The sequence below is a fragment of the Manis pentadactyla genome, chromosome 11, assembly GCF_030020395.1.
Source record: "Manis pentadactyla isolate mManPen7 chromosome 11, mManPen7.hap1, whole genome shotgun sequence".
In the NCBI taxonomy this organism is placed as follows: domain Eukaryota; kingdom Metazoa; phylum Chordata; class Mammalia; order Pholidota; family Manidae; genus Manis; species Manis pentadactyla.
This window is the reverse complement of record NC_080029.1, coordinates 77,000,546-77,020,669: the sequence shown is the minus strand read 5'-3', so window position 1 is coordinate 77,020,669 and position 20,124 is coordinate 77,000,546. Positions and strand designations below refer to the sequence as shown.

Genomic DNA, 20,124 nt, shown 5'->3' with positions numbered 1-20,124 from the left:
CCTCTGGGGAGCTCTCACCTAGAGAACAGACAAAACAGGAGTTAGCAGGGAGGTGTGAGGGAAGTGAGGAGGAACTGGAGACAGATCGTAAAAACCTGGGACAGTGGCAGGGAAGTTTCTCATGTGGAGAAATCAGAAACAGGAAGAAACTATGTTCTATGGCAGACACTTGTCTGATTTATAAATAAAGTTTTATTGGAACACACCAATGCTTATTTATTTATGTGTTATCTGTAGCTGCTTTGCTGATACAATGGCAGAGCCGAGTAGCTGCGTTTGGTCTGCAAAGCCTAAAATACCTACTCTCTGGATCTTTACAGGAAAGGTTTGCTCCTTGGAGCCTGCACCTTCAGCACCTTCTAATATTTGCCAAATATTAAAGGTTTACTGGAAATGACATGTGTGGGAAAAGACACATGTAGACAATTTATGTGATATATTGCCATTTTCTAAATTATATACATATATATATATACACATATGTATATACAGAATGAGATGAGAAAAATTTGAGTTACTAAATCTGAGAAAGGAGACTGAAAGTTTCCACTAAAATAGAAAACCCTTACTAGCAATGAGTTTGAACTCTCTGTTTAAAATATTCACTAATGAAAAAATCAGATTACAGTTTTACTCACATTCCCTCCTTTGAATTTTGGGCAGAGGACATGTCATACAGGTGGGAGAAGAGAACTGGCAGGGAGCAGATGGCAAGGAGCCAAGAAGGAACCACCACAGAACTCCTAAATGCTCTTACCTTCTCTGGTTGGATCTAGGCAATAAATGAACTTCTGAAGAAGGGTAGCTTTGGTGAAAGATGTAGCCAATGAAAGACTTGTGGAGATAGAGTTATCCTGATATAAAATGACCAAATGGTAGCTGCATAGACTTAGCAGAGAGTAAAGCAAATTTCTGTGAGAGCAGAAAGGGATATATATTGAATAATTATACAAGGAAAGATGTTGAAAGGTGAACAGAGTGGAGAAACCCTGTGCACAGTGTTTGGACCCAACATTTACCTATGAATGAAACGCACTCTGTGGTCATCTATATTTGGGAATCTTCCTCTCTCTTCAGCACCTCTCCACATCAGTGACCATGTCTTGTAGGTGACTTTTGACTCTGGAAAATGGGATAGGACAATGCAGGTGCTCCTTGGGGGAGAATCACCTTTACCTGGAGGTGTGCTGTTTCTACAGTACCCACAGAAAACCTTGTGCAATCTGAGAGAAAGATATAAACCTGTTCCTAAAGAGATTTCAATCGTTTTGAATCCCATTGAGTCAACAGTAGTTATTATGAAGAGCTCATAGCAACAGACTCAATCAGTCAGTTCTGGCTGGATCAGAATGAAGGACAAAACTACTGAAACTTGACTTATTATTTGCCTACTCCTATTTCCTCATGAACTGGTGGCAGAGTTATGGTTCTCATGGAAGGTACTTGCTAAGGTTGGCTTCTCTTATTTTCTGTTACTTTAAACATTTTCCCTAGAGTCAATTACAGTATGTACAATCTTTTGCTTGGGGAATATGGTAATAGCACCCTTGTGACAAGACCAGACCAATATCCTTCCTAGAAAACATCCTTAGTTTCTAATGCTTTCCAATTTCACATCATGTGGGACAAAGTCTGAAGGGGCTTAACAGGGCTTGTTGATGATTTCATATCTGTGATTTATTTTCTCGTCCAAAAACAAATTTGGAAAAAAAAGGAAGGAAAAGCAATTGTGCTTGTTATTGGTCAAAAGATAGTTTCTTATTGGCACTTTCACATTCTATGAAACTCGTATTTCTTTGAATTGCTAAGTGCTAACATAAATCTGCATAGGCTAGGAGAAACATAGAATCTCAGGGTTACAGGGACATGAGAAGTCATCCAGCTGTCATTTACAGTATTTTAAGTCATTCTCCCTTTTATTGGTATTTCTTGGTCCTGTTTCTTAGAATAGTTTTGTCTGGCTTCTTTTCTGCTAGTCTGATCTTTGGAACTGTCTAAACCCTTTTTCCAAACTTTCTTCAAATGTCTAGAGATGGTTTAGATCTTGAAATCATACTTTTTTAAAAACTGAAGTTATTGTTGATATACATTCTTATATTCATTTCAAGTATACAACACAGTTGTTCAACAGTTACCCATATTATTAGATCCTCACCCCCACTAGTGCAGTTACCATCTGTTAATATAGGAAGATGTTACAGAATCATTGGCTGTATTCTCCATGCTGTACTACCATCCCTGTGACCAAACTTCTATTAGGATTGAGAATTTTTGTGCCCTTTTATCCCCCTCACCTGCCCCTCCTACCCACCTCAACGCCTCCCCAATGGTAACCACCAGTCATTTCTGGTGGTTATTGCTGAGTAACAATGTGAGTCTACTTCTATTTGGTTCATTTTGTTTTGTTTTGTTTTTATATTGAAAGGATACTTTGAATGTTATCTGTTCCCTCCACCCCAAACTTTTCTGGTGATTGCTATAGCTCCCAAGTAACCTTGGTGTTGAAGTGTCTAGGGCAGAGATCAACAAACTTTAGCTGTAAAGGCCTTATAATAAATATTTGGTCTTGTGGACCACATAGTCGCTATTGAAACTATTCAAACCTACCATTGAATGTGAAAGCAGCTATATACATCCAAATGGGCCTGGCTGCATTATAATAAAACTTTATTTGTAGACAAGAAAGCCCACTCTCACCATACCTATTGAACATGTTACTGGACATCCTAGCCAGAGCTATCATGCAAGAAAAAGAAATAAAAGACAGCTGAACTGGAAAAGAAGAAGTAAAATTGTCACTGTTTGAAGACGACATCTTACAGACATAGAAAATTCTAAAGACTCCACTAAAAAATTGTTGGAACTAATAAATGCATTCAGTAAAGTTGCAGGATACAAAATCAACATACAAAATTAGTTTCATTTCTATACATTAAAATGAATTATCTGGAAAGAAGTAAAGAAAACAATACTGTTTATAATAGCATCAAACAAAATTAAATATTTGGGGATAAATTTAACCAAAGGGGTGAAAGACCTATACAGTGGAAACTATGAGGCATTGATGAAAGAAACTGAAGACACAAATAAATGGAAGGCTATCCATATTCATAGACTGGAAAAATTAATATTGTTAAAATGTCCACACTACCTAAAGTAATCTATAGATTTAGCACAATCCCTATCAAGATTCTAATGCATTTTTACAAAACTGAAAAAAATGTTAAAATTCATATGGACCCATATGAATAGAGATACCTCTTAAGAAGATATACAAATGGCCAAGAAGCACATGAAAAGATGCTTGACATTACTAATCCTTAGGAAAATACGAACCAAAACTACAGTGAGATACTACTTCACATACATTAGGATGGCTACTATCAAAAAACCAGAAAACAACAAGGGTTGGCAAGGATGTGGAGAAATTGGAAAACTTGTGCACTGTTGGTAGGATGTGAAATGGTATAGTCATTGTGGAAAACAGTATGGCATTTCTTCAAAAAATTAAAAATAGAATTACCATGTGGTCCAGCAATTCCCCTTCTGGTTGAGGAACTGAAAACAGGGTCTCAAAGAGACATTTGAACACCAGTATTCATAGTAGCATTATTTACAATAGTTAAAACATGGAATAATCCTAGTGTCCCTTGGTGGATGAATGGAAAAACAAAATGTGGTAATATACATGCAATGGAATATTAGTCTTAAAATGGAAAGAAATTCTGCATTATACTAGAACATAGAAAAATCTTGAGGACATTATGCTAAGTGAAATAAGCCAATCACAAAAAGATAAATACTGTATGATTCCACTTAGATGAGGTATTTAGAGGAGTCAAAATCATATAGACAGAAAATAGAATGGTGGTTGTCAGGGGCTAGGGGAAGGGAAGAATAAGGGTGTTATTGTTTAATAGGCATAGAGTTTCAGTTTTGCAAGATGAAAGGAGTTATGGGGATGGATGGGTAATGGTTGCACAACAGTGTGAATGTATTTAATACCACTAGACTTTACACTTAAAATTGGCTAATATGGTAATTGTTATGTTACTTGTATTTTACCTCAAAAAAAAAACCTGCCAAAAAAAATTGGGCTAACATGACCTCATACATCTAAATGAATGAACTGTCAATAAATGAAAGAACACGTTTACCTTGTCCTTCATTTTCTGGAAGGAGCTATTGACACTCGCTCTTATGCTGCCCTGTAAGTGAATCCTGTCTCCAACACCTTTTTAATGTCTTTTAGTTCCTCTAAGTAAGACCAGGACAAGTCACAGGGAATAAGTCAAGGTCCTTTATGTCACTCTGGCCTGGTCAGAAGGATACTTTGTGATTAACTGATTGGCCCACTGAATGAGTGTCCAGGTGGCTTCCAAATCTTTGGCTATTTGGCATTATGGTAATTGATCAAAAGCCAAATGGATGCTTGGGACAATTTAGATGTAGTTCAAAAGATATCTGGGTGCTGTTTTAATTTTTAAAAATTGTTGAAGAGTGAAGTATTCTTACGGATTAGGTGAAGCTGCTATAGCAAAGTAACCCAATAAAAAACCAGTGGATTGAAGGAGTTTGAGGTTTATTTTTCTCTCACATGAAATTTTGAAGTGAGTGTTCCAGGCTGGCAGGTGACTCATATCACTTGGTCACAAGTAATGCGGGTGGAGCTGGGTCCCTGTCACATGTCGGTTTCAGCTCAGTACAGGAAAAGAACATGGAAAAGTTCCTGTGTCAGTTTTGAGAGCCAGACCTGGAAGTATCACACACACACACATAAATTCTTCTTATATTCAATTTGGGAGAACTTAAATATATGATCACACCCAGCTGGAAAAGGGACTGGGGGAATGTCTGTAGTCAGGCAGCCACATTCCAGCTACAGCTCTCTGACCAGGGAAGAAGAGAGAATGGATTTTGGTGGACGGTTAGCCAGCTGCACCTCAGGGCCTACAAGTAGATACTTGGGAAAAGGAGGCTGAAACACAAACACCAACAGAACATCTTTCTGTTCTCCAGGACTTGGATCTAAACTCTAATCCAGGTCAGCCTGTAGTACTATTATAAAACTCAATGGACTGTAGGAATACAGGGAGGAGGACAAGTTCTGACTAGGAGAATCAGAGAAAACTTCTTGTAAGGATAAGAATTTTTTCTGGGCCTTGAAGAATCCATCAATTTACCAATGTGGAGAAGGAAGAGGGTATTTCTGATCCAGGAACATCTTAGAAAACACTCAGACACAGGAAGGTATGGAGAATGTTTAAGGAATGCAGGTAAATGGGGCTGGGAGAAAAGAGGGAAGTTGAGAGCTCTCAGGAGATGAGGTGTGTTGGGATCAGATTGTGGGGGACTTTGAATTCCAAGCTAAGAGGTCTACCTTTTTCTATATGCAATGGAGAGCCAGTGAATATTCATAAGGAGAGGAATAACATATTTAACTCTATGTTTCAGAAAGAAAACTCTGCTAATGGTATGGATGAAGACGAGGACGACAAGAAGACCACTTAAAAGCCAGAGAGACACTGCTGAGGCAGAGTGAATGAAATCTGGTTGAATTACTGCATGGGGGAGGGGGAGGGCTAGAAGGAGACACAGACAGTCATGCAGAGATGCCAATTGCGGGGAAGCACGGACTCGCCTTGGTCTGACAAAGCAATCCTGAATGCTTAGAGGCCTGGGAAATGAGTGAAGCAAATGGATGAAGGGCCATGTGGCAGTATTATGCTTTTTATTACCAAATTTGCCTGGAATGATACCACCTCCCAGCTAGAGCATTTATTCCTCATATTCAACATTTGTGTAGCATGTGCTTTTTCCTGAGAGATGGGTCAGAAAAGTAGAAACAGCTGTGACCAATGTTTTGAAATTAAATATAGCACCAGAAGCTTCTTCCAAGTGTAATTACATTCAGTTCAGCTTAACTCATTACCTGTTCATTGAATGTTGGCTACATGCAGCAGGAGCTGAGAGAGTGGTAACAATGGTGACGTAGGTGGTCCCTGAGCCTGTAGTTACTTATTGGCGCTTGTGGCCCCTCGACCTGCTGCGAGTCCCTTCAGGGCAGACTTCACCTCCTGGTTCCTCAGTGTATAGATGATGGGGTTCAGAAGTGGAGTGACAACAGTGTAAAACACTGCCACCGCCCCATCCAGGGGACTTTTGGAGCCTGGCCTGAGGTAGATGAAAATACAGGGCATGTAGTAGACTGTGACGATGGTTATGTGGGAGCCACAGGTGGAAAAGGCTCTGCGCCGCCCATCAGCAGTGTGCACCTTCAGGATGGCATGGACGATGTTGGCGTAGGAGAGCAGAATTAACATGAAGCAACTGGCAGCCACCACCCCAATGTCCACAAAGGTCACAAGCTCATTGGTAGCTGTGTCAGCACCGGCCAGTCTCAGTACCGCAGGGAAGTCACAGATAAAATAATCCACCTGGTTGGGCCCACAATAGGGCAGGCGGAAGGTCAGGGTGGCCTGGGTGGACCCATGGATGGAGCCGGCCACCCAGGCTCCAGCCACAAGGACAGTGCATGGCCTGCCATTCATGAGCACAGGGTAGCGCAAGGGCTGGCATATTGCCAGGTACCTGTCGTAGGCCATCAGGGTGTAGAGGAAGCACTGGGTGCTGCCCAGGAAGTGAAAGAAATACATTTGAGCCACACAACCAGCAAATGGGATTGCCTTGCTGGCAGGAGTGAAGTTTAGAATAATGCGAGGAACAATGACTGAGGAGAGCCATATATCCAGGAATGAGAGCATGCCCAGAAGGATGTACATGGGGCGAGCGTGGAGCTTTGGGTCAGTCCATACTGTGATCAGAATGAGCAGGTTGCCCAGCTGAGTCAGTGTGTAAATGATGAAGAAGACCAGGAAGAGTAGGGTCCTCAGGCCTGGGGGGTGAGATAAGCCCAGGAGAATGAACTCTGTCAGCACGGTGTCCAGGGAAGCGTTTTTGGGCTTTCCCATGTCTTTCTGCGGTCTGCTAAGATGAATGGTGGAATCAGACAAGGGAACAGAACTCAGTGAGGTGGCAAGAGAATGCTTTTGTCTAATGACTAGAACCTGGAAGGTATACAGAGGACTTCTCTCTTTTAAGTAGAAACCATTTGACATCAATCATCTGGGTTTGCTCAGCAATACGAACCCTCAGAGGCTGGTTGGTCTCTAGGTGCTGTGATATGCTCCTTCCATGGGAGACACTGCAGAGAGGTGTTGGAGACCAAGGCACAGTGCTGTGTCTGAATGACAGTGTTGGTGCATTCGATGGGTCAGTGCCCCAAAGGTGGGACCACTGAGAAGGGGACTCTGGTGGCATGGAACCATGGGGAACAATTACACCACAATTGTCATCTCTACTGTTGGTCTCTCACTTATCCTCAAAATGTCTCCTTCCATGGTCTACAGGAAACTTTGAGATCTGGCCTTTGCATATTTATACAGTCTTCTTTCTTTTGGTTCCCTCAGAGTACTACACTGTCCCTCTTTCTGGACCTACTTCTGGAGTGTAAGGTTCATCTGGGCATAGCCACATTCCTCAGCATTCACTTCACCTGCCATTCCTTTGGGAAGAGTTTCCCCTTAGAACACAATCTTCTGGGAGATAAGAGTTTATGTTATACAAGGTGATTGAATATTACGTGTGTTAAGAGCTATTTGCTTAAATGCTCACTGGTTTCTTCTACTAGATTATAAGTTCCTTCAGAGGAGAGATCAAGTTTATTTTATTCTTTTGTTGTATCTGCAGCACCCACCCCATTGTTTGCAACAGTAAATTAATTAATAAATATTTGTTGGCTGATGGGCTGAATGAATGGATATTGCCAACTCCCGTTAATCCTGCATCCTGTTTCCATGTGTGATCATATATTTCATGCTTTATGTCACACAGTCAGGACTGGGGGATGAGCAATTAGTCTCACACTTCAGCTATATGAGTCTCTTCTGCGTAAACAAAGTCAAAATCATCAGCCATGCTTTCTGTTTGATCTAGAATGTTATTTAGATTTATTGATTGAACCAAGTAGTTTATTGGCTTTGGTGATTTGGATTATAAGAACAATAATTATCAAAGGATTTGACCTTTAGTATGTTGTTGTTTTAAGACCTTATTTACTTTCAACAAATGAGATTATCAAAAACCTCTAAAGGTATTTAATATCTGGGCTGGGAGTTACTTAAAAACTCCTTTTGATGAAAGGTTTGTTCAAAAATGAGTTTTTTCTCAAAATAGTGTTCTAGGTATCTTTTTCTGTTTCTTAAAACACCTTCTAATCCCTAAAAAAACAACAAAAAATTGAATTAATAAGTTATTTATTCAGAGATGTGAACATTGACAGATCTAACCACGGTAAAGACCAGTCTCAAACATACTTTATCTTCATTATTATTTAGAAAGATTAAGATAATAATCAGTAATTATTAATAATACTGCATATATCCTGCTCTATAGGACCCATAAAAATATTAATTACATACTTTGTCCACAAAGAGAATAATGTTAACTTTGTATTACCCTATTTTCAGAAGGAGGAATACCTTAATATCTTTTAGGACAGAAGGATAGTACTTTCTTTGGCTAGAACAGAAAGAGCTAGCAAAATTTGAGAGCATGTAGATGATGCCAGTTATGAAAACCAATGTTCTATCCATTAGAGAAGATATATACTATAAATCTGCTTCTACTTGAGGCAAAAGATGTTTCTAAAATTTTTATGCCAATCGAAGTTTTATAAATCAATTCACATTAGGATTATACGGAAAGAGCAATTATTTGGAGAAAATGCATAAGGAATCCTTACAGGTAGTACAAATTCCCCCTGGTTTTTCTTCACAAGTCTGAGTTTTCTTCCGGCTATGGTGCACCCATCTGGGTGTACTTTCCCAGGGGACCTGCTGGAAGAAGGCTGGGAGGTACGTCTCTTCCTGTCACGCCTGGGGCATTCTGGCTGGCAGGACAGGGACAGAGTGGCTGCAGGGGGTGGGTCTGAGGGAGAGGCTCCTTTTCCAGGCACGGGCAACAGAAGATGGTACTTTTGATTTGAGGTGGCACACTGGGGTTCCAGAGGAAGGCAGACCATGGGTAGAGGCAAATTTCTGAAGGTGGGAGCTCTGTCGGGGCAAGGAGAGTGTCTGGAGAAGTACAAGGCCACTTTAATAAAAGAGCGGTTTTAGAAAAGAGGACAACAGTCTTCTCTTATCTAGAGAAAAGGGGGCCAGTCTAGAGGAAAACCAAAAGAAGACAACTAATTTAATGATTTTCCTGCTTAACTTACTTCTGATTTCTTCTTACAGGGCTGCTACTGTTTTGAAGCTGTGGAGTCTTAGACTATTTAAATTGAGGAGTGAAGCAAACTTAGACTAATCAATTAAATAACCATGTTATAAAAACTATGTTAAGTATCCATACCTTGGCTAATTTGATAAATATTCCAAATTTTCTGTTTTAAATAGTATTTAGTATTGTTAAGGCAAGCTGGTAGAACAGTTGTAATTTAAATCAAAAGTATGTGGTTAAAGAAAATAAGAAGCTAGGGACATCCCTGACAGAAGCAATATTTAAAACAGGAAATGATTTGGTGCAGGGCTTCAACCTGGGAATTCAAGGGAGAGGCTCCTAGTGATGGAAAGTAAAAGGGGTATTGAGAGATGAGCTGGGGGGATGAGACCCTCTTTACAGGGTCAGATAGGAAGTCAGAGGAGGGACTCCTGCTGGGCTCCCCTTCACTAGGAGGTACACTTACTTGGAGCCCTCTGCAGGTGAAAAACAGAGTATCCAGAGGGTCAGCCTCTTTCTGGAATGTCTACACGGAGCTGGGGTTTTTGCATAGGGCACCTTTGGCTTAGGATCATCCCCATTCAGTGGAGATATGAATTGCTAAGGCTGAGGGATGAGGAGTGACCCAGCACTGAGTTGTTCAGTCTTGTCTGCCTTTAGGACCAGACTCAGACCACAGCCCTTTCAGGCCATTAGGCAGCCTGAGAGGAGAGGAAGCGCTTGTAGAATGAACAGAGTTTGGGTGCAGTGTGCAGGGAGGCCCAGATTTTGTTCTAATTATCCCATCAATGTCCTTACATTGTAACTTAAAAAGAAAAAAAAGCTTGTTTAAGGAAAGGTACTTGAAATGGGAAGGCCTACCACCCTGCCAAGCAGTCGGCTGTGTGCGCTCATCTCTGGGAGCAGAGGGGGTAAGGAACCTGCCTCTGACTGTATTTGCTCAGTAATGTTGGCTCTGGTACAGCCTTTATATTGCTTTACTACCTCCCCTCAAATAGAGAAAATAAGACAAATTTCGAAAATGTTTTTTTCAACTCAAAGAAGCAAGCTCCCAAATCTGGAGAAGGCCGATTTAATTCAAAATCAATATGCTTAACATAGTAACTATCTGAGTAGAGGGTGAGGTAAAGAAGAGGGAAGACAGAGGCTGACCAAACAGAGGGTCTGACAAAGTCACTGAAGCTTTCCAAGGGTGGGGATTAAAGTTTTGCTCCTATTGTGAACTGACCTGGCTTTAGGAATGCTTTCTTTCTTGGATTCACACAGATACAGCAGCCAAATCTTGGAGGGGGCTGGCCTTTCTTAGGTCAAATGGCCCAGCAGGTGAGGAAAGTGTCCTTCAAAGCATCCCCTGGACTTTGTCCTTCAGAGAAATCCCCTGGATTTCTGCTTTGGAATGGAATTAAAATCTTCCAGGGGATTGACACATTGACTAATTTAATAACCTATGAGATCTCCTGCCCTTGGAGGCTTGTTACAGATTGTGGGTTCTCTACATAAGTGTCTTGCATTTTACGTTAGCAGTTACGTTATTAGCTAGATCTCCTTTGATTGAATTAAAAAAAATACTGTCAAGAGACTTGTAGAAAACTGTTTACCTCTTGAGACTTCTACCCTGAAATGTTTCCCCCATGAGAAGCACATTCTCCTGGTCCCCATTATTTTTTGTTTTGATGGCAAGCAGGAGTCATTTCTACATATCTAGAAAGTGAGCTGTGAAGGACAACATGATCTGTTTGGATGACCTCTGATTTCTGTGATTCCTTTCTTTGAAGTCTTGTGAGATCATACATTTACCCACATTCTATTCAGAAAAGCAGTGAAAATGTACTTAATTTCTGATAATTGAACTATCCTTACATGTTCCTGCCTCTCTGGACAGTGAGAAAGAAAAAAATCTCCTAAATTTTAGGTCAGTTGAGTAAAATGTAGTTTCCACCAGCTTAAAATCTTGGCTGTGTCCACTGTTCTTAAACAGTGGAGAAAGGATGATTTCAAATGGTTGGCACTTGCTCTTCTTTGTTGGGTGTGGTGATTCTGGTAGGTTCTTGGGACCATGCAGGTGAAGATGGTCCCATCTGGAATTGTGGGGTGATTTGCTCTCCTCCAACTGATTTGGACTCAGGTTTGTGCTGGAGTCAGCTTGTATGGGGTTGCAATAGCTTACTGTTAAACTTTCCGAAATTCTGTGAGATCTTTGTTAAATGTGCAATTAAATTTAAATACACATTTGCAATTAAATTTACATTTTCAATTACATAAATTGTATTAAAAATGTAATAATACCCAGAGCTCATGATTTTCTGATTGTTTTACTGGTAGCTGTGAGGTTATTTGCATCTCTCACATCTTCATGGAGGAAATGCTGGCTAACAGAGTGCCGCTGTTACTAAGTCCATGTGCAACTATGTCCTTTTGGAATCTGAAACTGACCAGGTAGAAGTATTTAAACCATGGGAATATGCAAGCAATATACAAATCAGAGCTTTTTTTTGTTGTGGTGGTTGGGGAGGAGACAGTTTTTAAACATTTACCAGCATACCATTAGCTGGAATCCACAGTTCCTGTTCTTGGCCTTGGGTCTGAAAGTCACAGCATGCTGTGGTGACTTTGACCCCAGCCTTGTGCTGCAGCACTGTCATCCCAGTACTTCCCTGTCCTCCTGGGAAAACATACCAGCATCCCTGATTTCCTTATTCACCACACTCAGGCACTGGAAAGCCATGTTCATATATTTATGCTCCCCTGTACTAAGAGCTGACAGCCAGTTATCCTGAGGATCTGCAGCCTCTCTGTGCCACTTGCACAGGAGCAGATTACTATTGTTGGTGACCTTTGGTTTTCCTATGCTTCATACAGCTCCCACTTGTCTGGAAGTTCGGTTGCAAGTTGGAGAAAACCCACGCTCTGACATCCCCACAGTCTACCTCTGTTTCCTGTTTTTTCTCCTTGAGCCTCCCAGATTTGCAGAGGTGAAGTTTTCCTGTTTTCACTTAATTTTGTATGGAACCTTCACCATATAAATTTTGTGTTCAAGTCCACCAAGCCTGGCTCGATGTGTTGTAGTGGTAGATAAAGTAATTTGGGAAATGTTTTTCTCCCTTGACAAGTCCTGACTTTTAAGCCAGTTGTCTTGCTGCCAACACGAAGACCCATTTTGACTACCAGAAGCTGCACAGTAATTTTTCTGCCTTGCTTACCTCTTCTGCGACATTGCCATCTTAATCTTTCTTCCTTGAGATGTTCCCTGTCCCCACTCAGCTCCAGTGATATTGATGTTTTAAGTGGCTAGAGATAAGGTCCTGTTCATAGATATGCAAATAGAAGAGCACATCAAGATACGTAAAAATACTGCTTCTTTACAGAGGTATAAAGGACAGAGGGTTGTAAAGCTGTGTTTCCTCCAGCAGCTGGGTGTACTATACAATCTGATAAATCTCACCTCATTTTGTGATAGGAAATAAGTAAGCAGTGAATGGTAAATGGACATTAACCATACAATACCAAATATCTTAAATTTGAAGACATGTAAGTTATTGGTATCGCTTTATTTGGCATGATATCTTTGTATTTAATTTAATGACTATGAGGAGCATTCATAAGGACTTTTATAGGTTCATTCTGATCGTTTCCATACCTATTTGTCCTGCAAGTCCTAAGTTTCTAAACCACACGTTTATCTACTATAGATTTTCAAGAAGGAAGATCTCTGTTATACATTTTCTCCTCTGCCAGTGAGATTTCTCTCCACTGTCTCACTTAGCAACTTATTCCATTTCCACCTGGGAGAAGGTTGAGTACTAGAGGTTGGAGCAGGCCATTTTCAGAGGGTAGGAAACAAGATACGTAGAATTACTGTGGGTAAAACTGGGAACTCAGGCCAGTAGTCACATTCAAAGAGCAGTAGCTGTGTATGGACTTGGGAGTCAGAAAATTTCTAAGTTCAAACCCTGGCTCCACAGGGCTTTCAGATTAAATCTCTTGGTATAAGAGAAACACAGGTCTCAGGATGGGGAGGAATTTGGAGTGCATCCAATCACTTTCTTTGATGTTTGGAGTGAAGCTTCCTGAGCTCTGCTGTTTGAGGTCTCTTGGCCTTGTTCCCTTGAGTGCTTGGGGATGAATCTGTCTTCAGTGTCCTTTGCCTTGGGGCCTTTGGAGCTTCATATACCCCTTGGTGTGAGCAAGATAGAATCTCCTATTGTCCAGTTGTTTTCTAGTCCTTGTGGTGTGTGTGGAGTTCCCAGAGCCATTTTGACAACATAGATGTATGGAGCATGTTCTCATTGTGGCAGCTAATCTCGCTTTTCTTGTAGTTCCTAAGCAAAATAAATCAAAAGAATGGTGGCGGAAGATGCTCTCATCACCCCATCTCAGGGGTGAGCTGTTCATTGCTGCATATGTGGCTCAGGAAAACCTACATATCTATAGGGCCACCTGTGTGTGTCATTATTCTGGAGGAGAGGGCATGGGAGAGTTTTGTAATTCTCTTCCTCTTGGCCCTCCTAATGGTTCCCTTCCTTGTCCTTTGTGGCCTTGGGATGGTAAATACTTTGACTACTACTAAGTCCCGGGTCACTCAACTTTTCCTTGGGGTTCCCCTACACCCATATGTTTGTAACTAGTCCCTGTGAAAAGAAACCCTCCTCAATTTATCCTGTTTTGAGTGGGTCATCTATTTCCTCTTGGGAGATTGATACCATCCATCCAGATGTGTCTTAAGAGTTATCTCAGCAGTACAGGGCAGTGGAGGTCAGCTGGAAGAACCATAAAGGCCAAGATCCTCATTAAGAAGGGTTTTAAAATTTGGAGGGCTTATTTTCATACTCTTCTAAGAAAAGTCCTCAAGAGATTACACAGTATGAGTTTGGATGGGAAGTTATGCCAAACAGGGGGGGAAGCTTGAGCAAAGAGAGGCAGGCATATATGGGGAATGCTCACAGAATATCAGTAAATCAGTGAGGATGGGAGAGGGAAGGGAAAGTAGACATGTCTTGGGTCTGTTGGGTCCAGATTGTTTTGGACTTTGAATTCCAGATTAAGGAGTCTGGCTTTATGTTGTACTCACTGGAGGCTCCTACAGATTCTGTGTTGCAGAAGGCTAATTCTGACTATGGTGTGGATGAGGAGGAAGAAGACTAAAGACTAGTGAGGAATCAAGAGAGACATTCTAAAGGATGAGGGGACAGCATTTGATGTCTTAGCACATGGGGAGAGGGAGGAGCAGGAAGGAAGCTTAAATGACCCAGTATTTTCAAGTTCAAGTTCTTGGGAATGTCAACACCCTGCACAAGCAAAGAAAAACAGAATTTATAGAAGTCTAGAACTTAGGGGCAAAGAGAATGAAAAAGTGGTAGGGTAGCATTATGTCATTTTTTTCCCTTTCAAATTTTCTGGCATAATATACTCCTTATGGAGTATACACTCCATAAAAAGGTTACACATTCTCATCCTATCAACCTTTGATAAGACAGTTTCCTATTTCACAAAGTAGTCTGTGGCCATGGAAGTAATGTATCCATTTATTTCTAAACAAATGATGTAAAACAATTTGAACCAATTTAATGAGATGAAGATTATGCATCCAAAGAGTTCAGAAGCTTCTTCCAGGTGTAATTACATTCAGTTCAGCTTAACTCATTACCTGTTCATTGAATGTTGGCCACATGCAGCAGGAGCTCAGACAGTGGTAACAATGGTGACGTAGGTGGTCCCTGAGCCTATAGTTACTTATTGGCACTTGTGGCCCCTCGACCTGCTGTGAGTCCCTTCAGGGCAGACTTCATCTCCTGGTTCCTCAGTGTATAGATGATGGGGTTCAGAAGTGGAGTGACAACAGTGTAAAACACTGCCACCGCCCCATCCAGGGGACTTTTGGAGCCTGGCCTGAGGTAGATGAAAATACAGGGCATGTAGTAGACTGTGACGATGGTTATGTGGGAGCCACAGGTGGAGAAGGCTCTGCGCCGCCCATCAGCAGTGTGCACCTTCAGGATGGCATGGACGATGTTGGCGTAGGAGAGCAGAATTAACATGAAGCAACTGGCAGCCACCACCCCAATGTCCACAAAGGTCACAAGCTCATTGGCGGCTGTGTGAGCGCAGGCCAGTCTCAGTACCGCAGGGAAGTCACAGATAAAATAATCCACCTGGTTGGGCCCACAGTAGGGCAGGCGGAAGGTCAGGGTGGCCTGGATAGACCCATGGATGGAGCCGGCCACCCAGACTCCAGCCACAAGGACAGTACATAGCCTGCCATTCATGAGCATGGGGTAGTGCAAGGGCCGGCATATCGCCAGGTACCTGTCGTAGGCCATCAGGGTGTAGAGGAAGCACTGGGTGCTGCCCAGGAAGTGAAAGAAATACAGTTGAGCCACACAACCAGCAAACGGGATTGCTTTGCTGGCAGGAGTGAAGTTTAGAATAATGCGAGGAACAATGACTGAGGAGAGCCATATATCCAGGAATGAGAGCATGCCCAGAAGGATGTACATGGGGCGAGCGTGGAGCTTTGGGTCAGTCCATACTGTGATCAGAATGAGCAGGTTGCCCAGCTGAGTCAGTGTGTAAATGATGAAGAAGACCAGGAAGAGTAGGGTCCTCAGGCCTGGGGGGTGAGATAAACCCAGGAGAATGAACTCTGTCAGCACGGTGTCCAGGGAAGCGTTTTTGGGCTTTCCCATGTCTTTCTGCAGTCTGCTAAGATGAATGGTGAAATCAGACAAGAGAACAGAACTCAGCGAGGTGGCAAGAGAATGCTTTTGTCTGATGATTAATACCTGAGTTATGAAATAAACAGAAAACTATTAAAACTTTTTAATTTAAAAAGAAGAGGTGGTGTTGCTATTATTTATTTTTGTTTACTTGGTAAGAGAAAGCATCCAGAGGCTGGTTAGTTTCCTGGATGGATGGAAACTCTTATCTTTTGGGAGATACTGAGAAGCAGACTTTGGCAGAATAAGGAACAGGGGAATGTGTGAGTGATTGGGAAAGATCAACAACTCCAGCCAAAAAGGGAAGAAATCCCATCTCCTCATGACAGTATGCAGAAATATCCACTATATGGCCCTTATTTACCACGACATCACACTCCTTGCAATCCCTCCTTAGTGTTCAGGCATGTGGCACTTCTCAGGGCTGTCACTGTGGTGCTCTCTCAGGGAACCAGTGCACACGCTGCCTTCTCGGTTTCCTTCACCTAGATAACGCCCACTTTCTCTTCAGGACTGAGTTTGGGGTCCTCACTTCTAGAAGACTTTCCTGATTCCTGAGGATCATGCTTATACTTTTCAGAGCATGTATTGCATTGTACCGCTATTGCTTAATTTTGTGTTCTCTCACGTTAGTCATCCCACCTAGTGCAGTGAAAGTGGTAATTATTTTCTGAATGACTGGATGGTTGATTGAATGGATGTTGCCAAATCCTGTTAATCTGACATGGTGTTTCTTTCTTTCTTTGATCTTGTCTGTCTTACCCTTGGGCCCACCTGACTGGCAAGAGATTATCTCATTAGTATGCAACATCGGTATAGTTTTATTATAATAAACTCCAAGGATCATTCATGTTCTTTATTACTCCAGGATATCATTTAGGTTTACTGATTGATTTACATGGTCCATTGGTCTGGGATTTTTTTTTTGTATGGGGTTACAGAGTAATTTTTGTTGTTTATTATAATTGCATTGATTAATGCTGGACTTGATCTTTAGTGTGCTTGTGATATATATATCAATCTATTATACAGTATCTCTAAAGACCTTGAAAGGATATGAAGTTCCTGATCCAGATAATGAAAGGGGATGAAATATGTTTATTTCACTCCTTTTGTTGAATAGGCTGTTTGATAAAGATTTTTCTCCCCACGGTAGGGCTTGAGATGCATTCATCTGTCATTTAAGCATAGTATCTTTGTGATTTAAATGACTATTTTCAGAAATCAACTGAAATGGTAACAGATTAATTATAAATAATATGTCAGTATTAATAGGCTTAACCATTTAACCTCCCCCAAGAAAGAAATTTCCCCCAAGAGAGTAATCTTGGTTATTTTCTAAAATAATTTAATTCACATATTAACATTTAAGAACTATTAATTAAAAATATATATATACCTGGCTCTTCAGGGTCCATAGAAAATGTTAACCATGTCCTTCACTCACAAAGAAAAGAAATGATTAGATTTTTACTGTCTGAGTTTCAGGAGGACACCTTGATTCATTTGAAAATGGATGGGAGGACTAGATCTTATTTTTTTGGCTAGAATATAGAGACAGAAATAGTTGGGATTAAGAGAATGCATTAAATACTAATTATAGGCCAAAGTCATTTTTTTTTTGTCAACACTGACTTACAATATCAGTGTGCTTCCGCTTAGGCAAATGATAAATTCCCGAGGTGTTTTATAACAATTTTTATACATCAAATCAGATAGAACTATGCTAATGGGGGAATTATTTGGAGGATATCTATAATGCATACTTTTATGTATAGTGAAAAAATTCTCCCTAATTTATTTGCTTTTCCCATTTGTTGTTCATGAATCTGGTTCCATTTTTCCCAGGCACCTGGTTGGAAGAAAGCACCTTTTACTCTCTAGATTCTGGGTGCCCTGCCTGGTAGGACTAGGAAACCGAGGTGGATAACTGGGGGTTTGAGGTCAGATTACTTTTCTAGACTTAGTAAGCAGAGGATGGTGGTTTTGACTTGGGGTGTGGAAGGGTTGCAGAGGAGGGCAATCTGTGGCACAAAGAGACTGGCGGGGTAGATTTCCAGAAAGTGGATTTTTGGAGGAACAGGGTGCCTGTTTGCAGAAGGATCAGATCTCTTGACCAGAGAGAACAGTCTGGCCTCACTGCCCCCTGTCCCCAGTAGCTTTCTGTGCTTTCTGTTTTAGGTCTGCTCTGGTTTTCAGCTGTAAAATTTAGGACATTTAAAGTAAGGGAAGGGGCAGACTTAAAATGAATTTCAAAAAATTAAAAGGAGATTTAGTATATCTACTTGGCTAATAAGATAACTAACATATTTAAACATTTTCTGAGTTTGAGACTATTTGATGTTGCTAAAATCATGTTGGAAAATGGTTGGAATTTCAATATAAAATGCATGAAAGTAGCAAAAGTTAAAATTCAATATAGAAAGCATCTGAAAATAAAGTGTCATGACATTAGAGAATAAACAATACATGTTTATAAAGCAATTATCCCGGAAACTCTAAGGAGAGGCTCTGGGGATGGGGAGAAAGAGAGGCATTGAGAAGATAAGGATGGGGCTTCCAGTGCACCTTCTAGAGAACTCTATGGAGCCATGGGATCATGGGATGGCTGCTTTCTCACTCTCCCACCTCCCTCCCATATCAGGCTAGTTTTGTGTGAACACATCTATTGTAGTGCCTTTCCATTTGGAGGGGCTCAGAGCAGGACAGTCCTCTATCCAGCCATTTGAAACTCTGGATTTCTATAGTGAATTTTTTTGGATCTGGGCCATTAGGGAACAATTATGAAATTCTGAAGATGAGGAATGAAGACTGGTCTGGTGTGTTAGACATACCAGGCTCAAGTCAAGACCCAACCCAAATCTGTTTCTGGAAAGAAGATTCCCTTCCTTCACTCTTGGTAGGCTAGGGCAGAGTAGGGGAAATGGACAGAGTTTGGGGTAGCCTCATCATATTTTATCTACTCCCACAAGAGTAGATTCTTGTCCTTCTTTTAATTCTTGCCCTTATTTCAATTCTTTTAATTCTTTTTAAATTGCAAGATTTAAAAAGTAAGGAACAATACTTAGTGTTCTCCTCACTGGAGATAGGGAAGATGATGAATCTGGCTGGTCTATGTTTGTACAATCACCAAAGAATCTTCCTCACGACTTCTATGATTTCATCACTGCTCAACTTTCCTTTATTATTGTCCTAAACAAGAGAAAATGAAAATAGTGTTAGAGTCTCTTGGACCATTTTATTACTCTAAAAGTAATTCCCTACATTTGGAAAGAAGGAACTTAATTCTAGCAGTTTGACACAGAGCTGATGAAGAGAGAAAAGAGAATGATTAACATATGAACAAAGTAACAGAAACTCTTAAAGTTCCAAAATTCATTTGTGACTTTGAGTGGAGCTGGTTTCAGGATTGCTTTTCCATCCTCTTAGACTCACATGAACAGAGCTTCAAAATCGCAGGGGGTGCTGGCTGTCCTTGAATGGAATGGTCTGGCAGAAAGACAGATGTCCCTAGGATTCAGTGTAGCTTATTGCAAAGGGCTCCTCTACCTGCTTTGGAAAGGCTTTGGAATTCTGTCAGAGGTTTTGCCTGGTAAATAAGTATCCAGAATCTCTGAGAGCACCTGCTTTTCAGGGCTCTCTGACAAGTGTGATTTCTATACCTCTTGAGTCATATTTTATATTGGTTTTCACCAGCTGTTGCTTCAATAGCTCTGATTAAAAGAAAAAAAAACACTGTCAAGAGATAAGAAGAAAAATTCTAACCTCAGGGGAAATCCTACTCCATGATGTTTCCCTAATGAGGTTGTCCCTCCCCAAATCCTCATTATTTTGTTTTGAGAGAGAGATTGAGAGCAAAAAAGAACATTTCTAGTGGATCTCTGGAAAGGGGGTTATGGGGAATAACCTTGTCAGTGTAGTTTTGGATGAGCTCTAGTTTCTTACAGGTGTCATGAGGTCTCAATCAATCATCTTCTCTCCCTAGATACCCGTCAGGGATCCTCTGTCATCCCTTCTTCTTCCTGTTCAGATGTCACCTAATCAGTGAGGACTCTTTTGACCCTCCCCTTCCCCTTCCCTGTTGGATTTTTTCTCAGTAGCACCATCTGACATACTCTATCTACTCACTTGT

General features: G+C 41.1%; 2 protein-coding genes across 2 annotated transcripts; both read right to left on the bottom strand.

Moving 5' to 3' along the window:
* Positions 1–6,014: 6,014 nt before the first annotated feature.
* Positions 6,015–6,971, bottom strand: LOC118913425 (olfactory receptor 10G2-like). Its single transcript, XM_036887422.2, has one exon. The coding sequence runs from the start codon at positions 6,969–6,971 to the stop codon at positions 6,015–6,017; it is 957 nt and encodes a 318-aa protein (XP_036743317.1).
* Positions 6,972–15,005: 8,034 nt separating this feature from the next.
* LOC118913424 (olfactory receptor 10G2) lies at positions 15,006–15,962 on the bottom strand. The gene has a single exon (XM_036887421.2). The coding sequence runs from the start codon at positions 15,960–15,962 to the stop codon at positions 15,006–15,008; it is 957 nt and encodes a 318-aa protein (XP_036743316.2).
* Between the last annotated feature and the right edge of the window lie 4,162 nt (positions 15,963–20,124).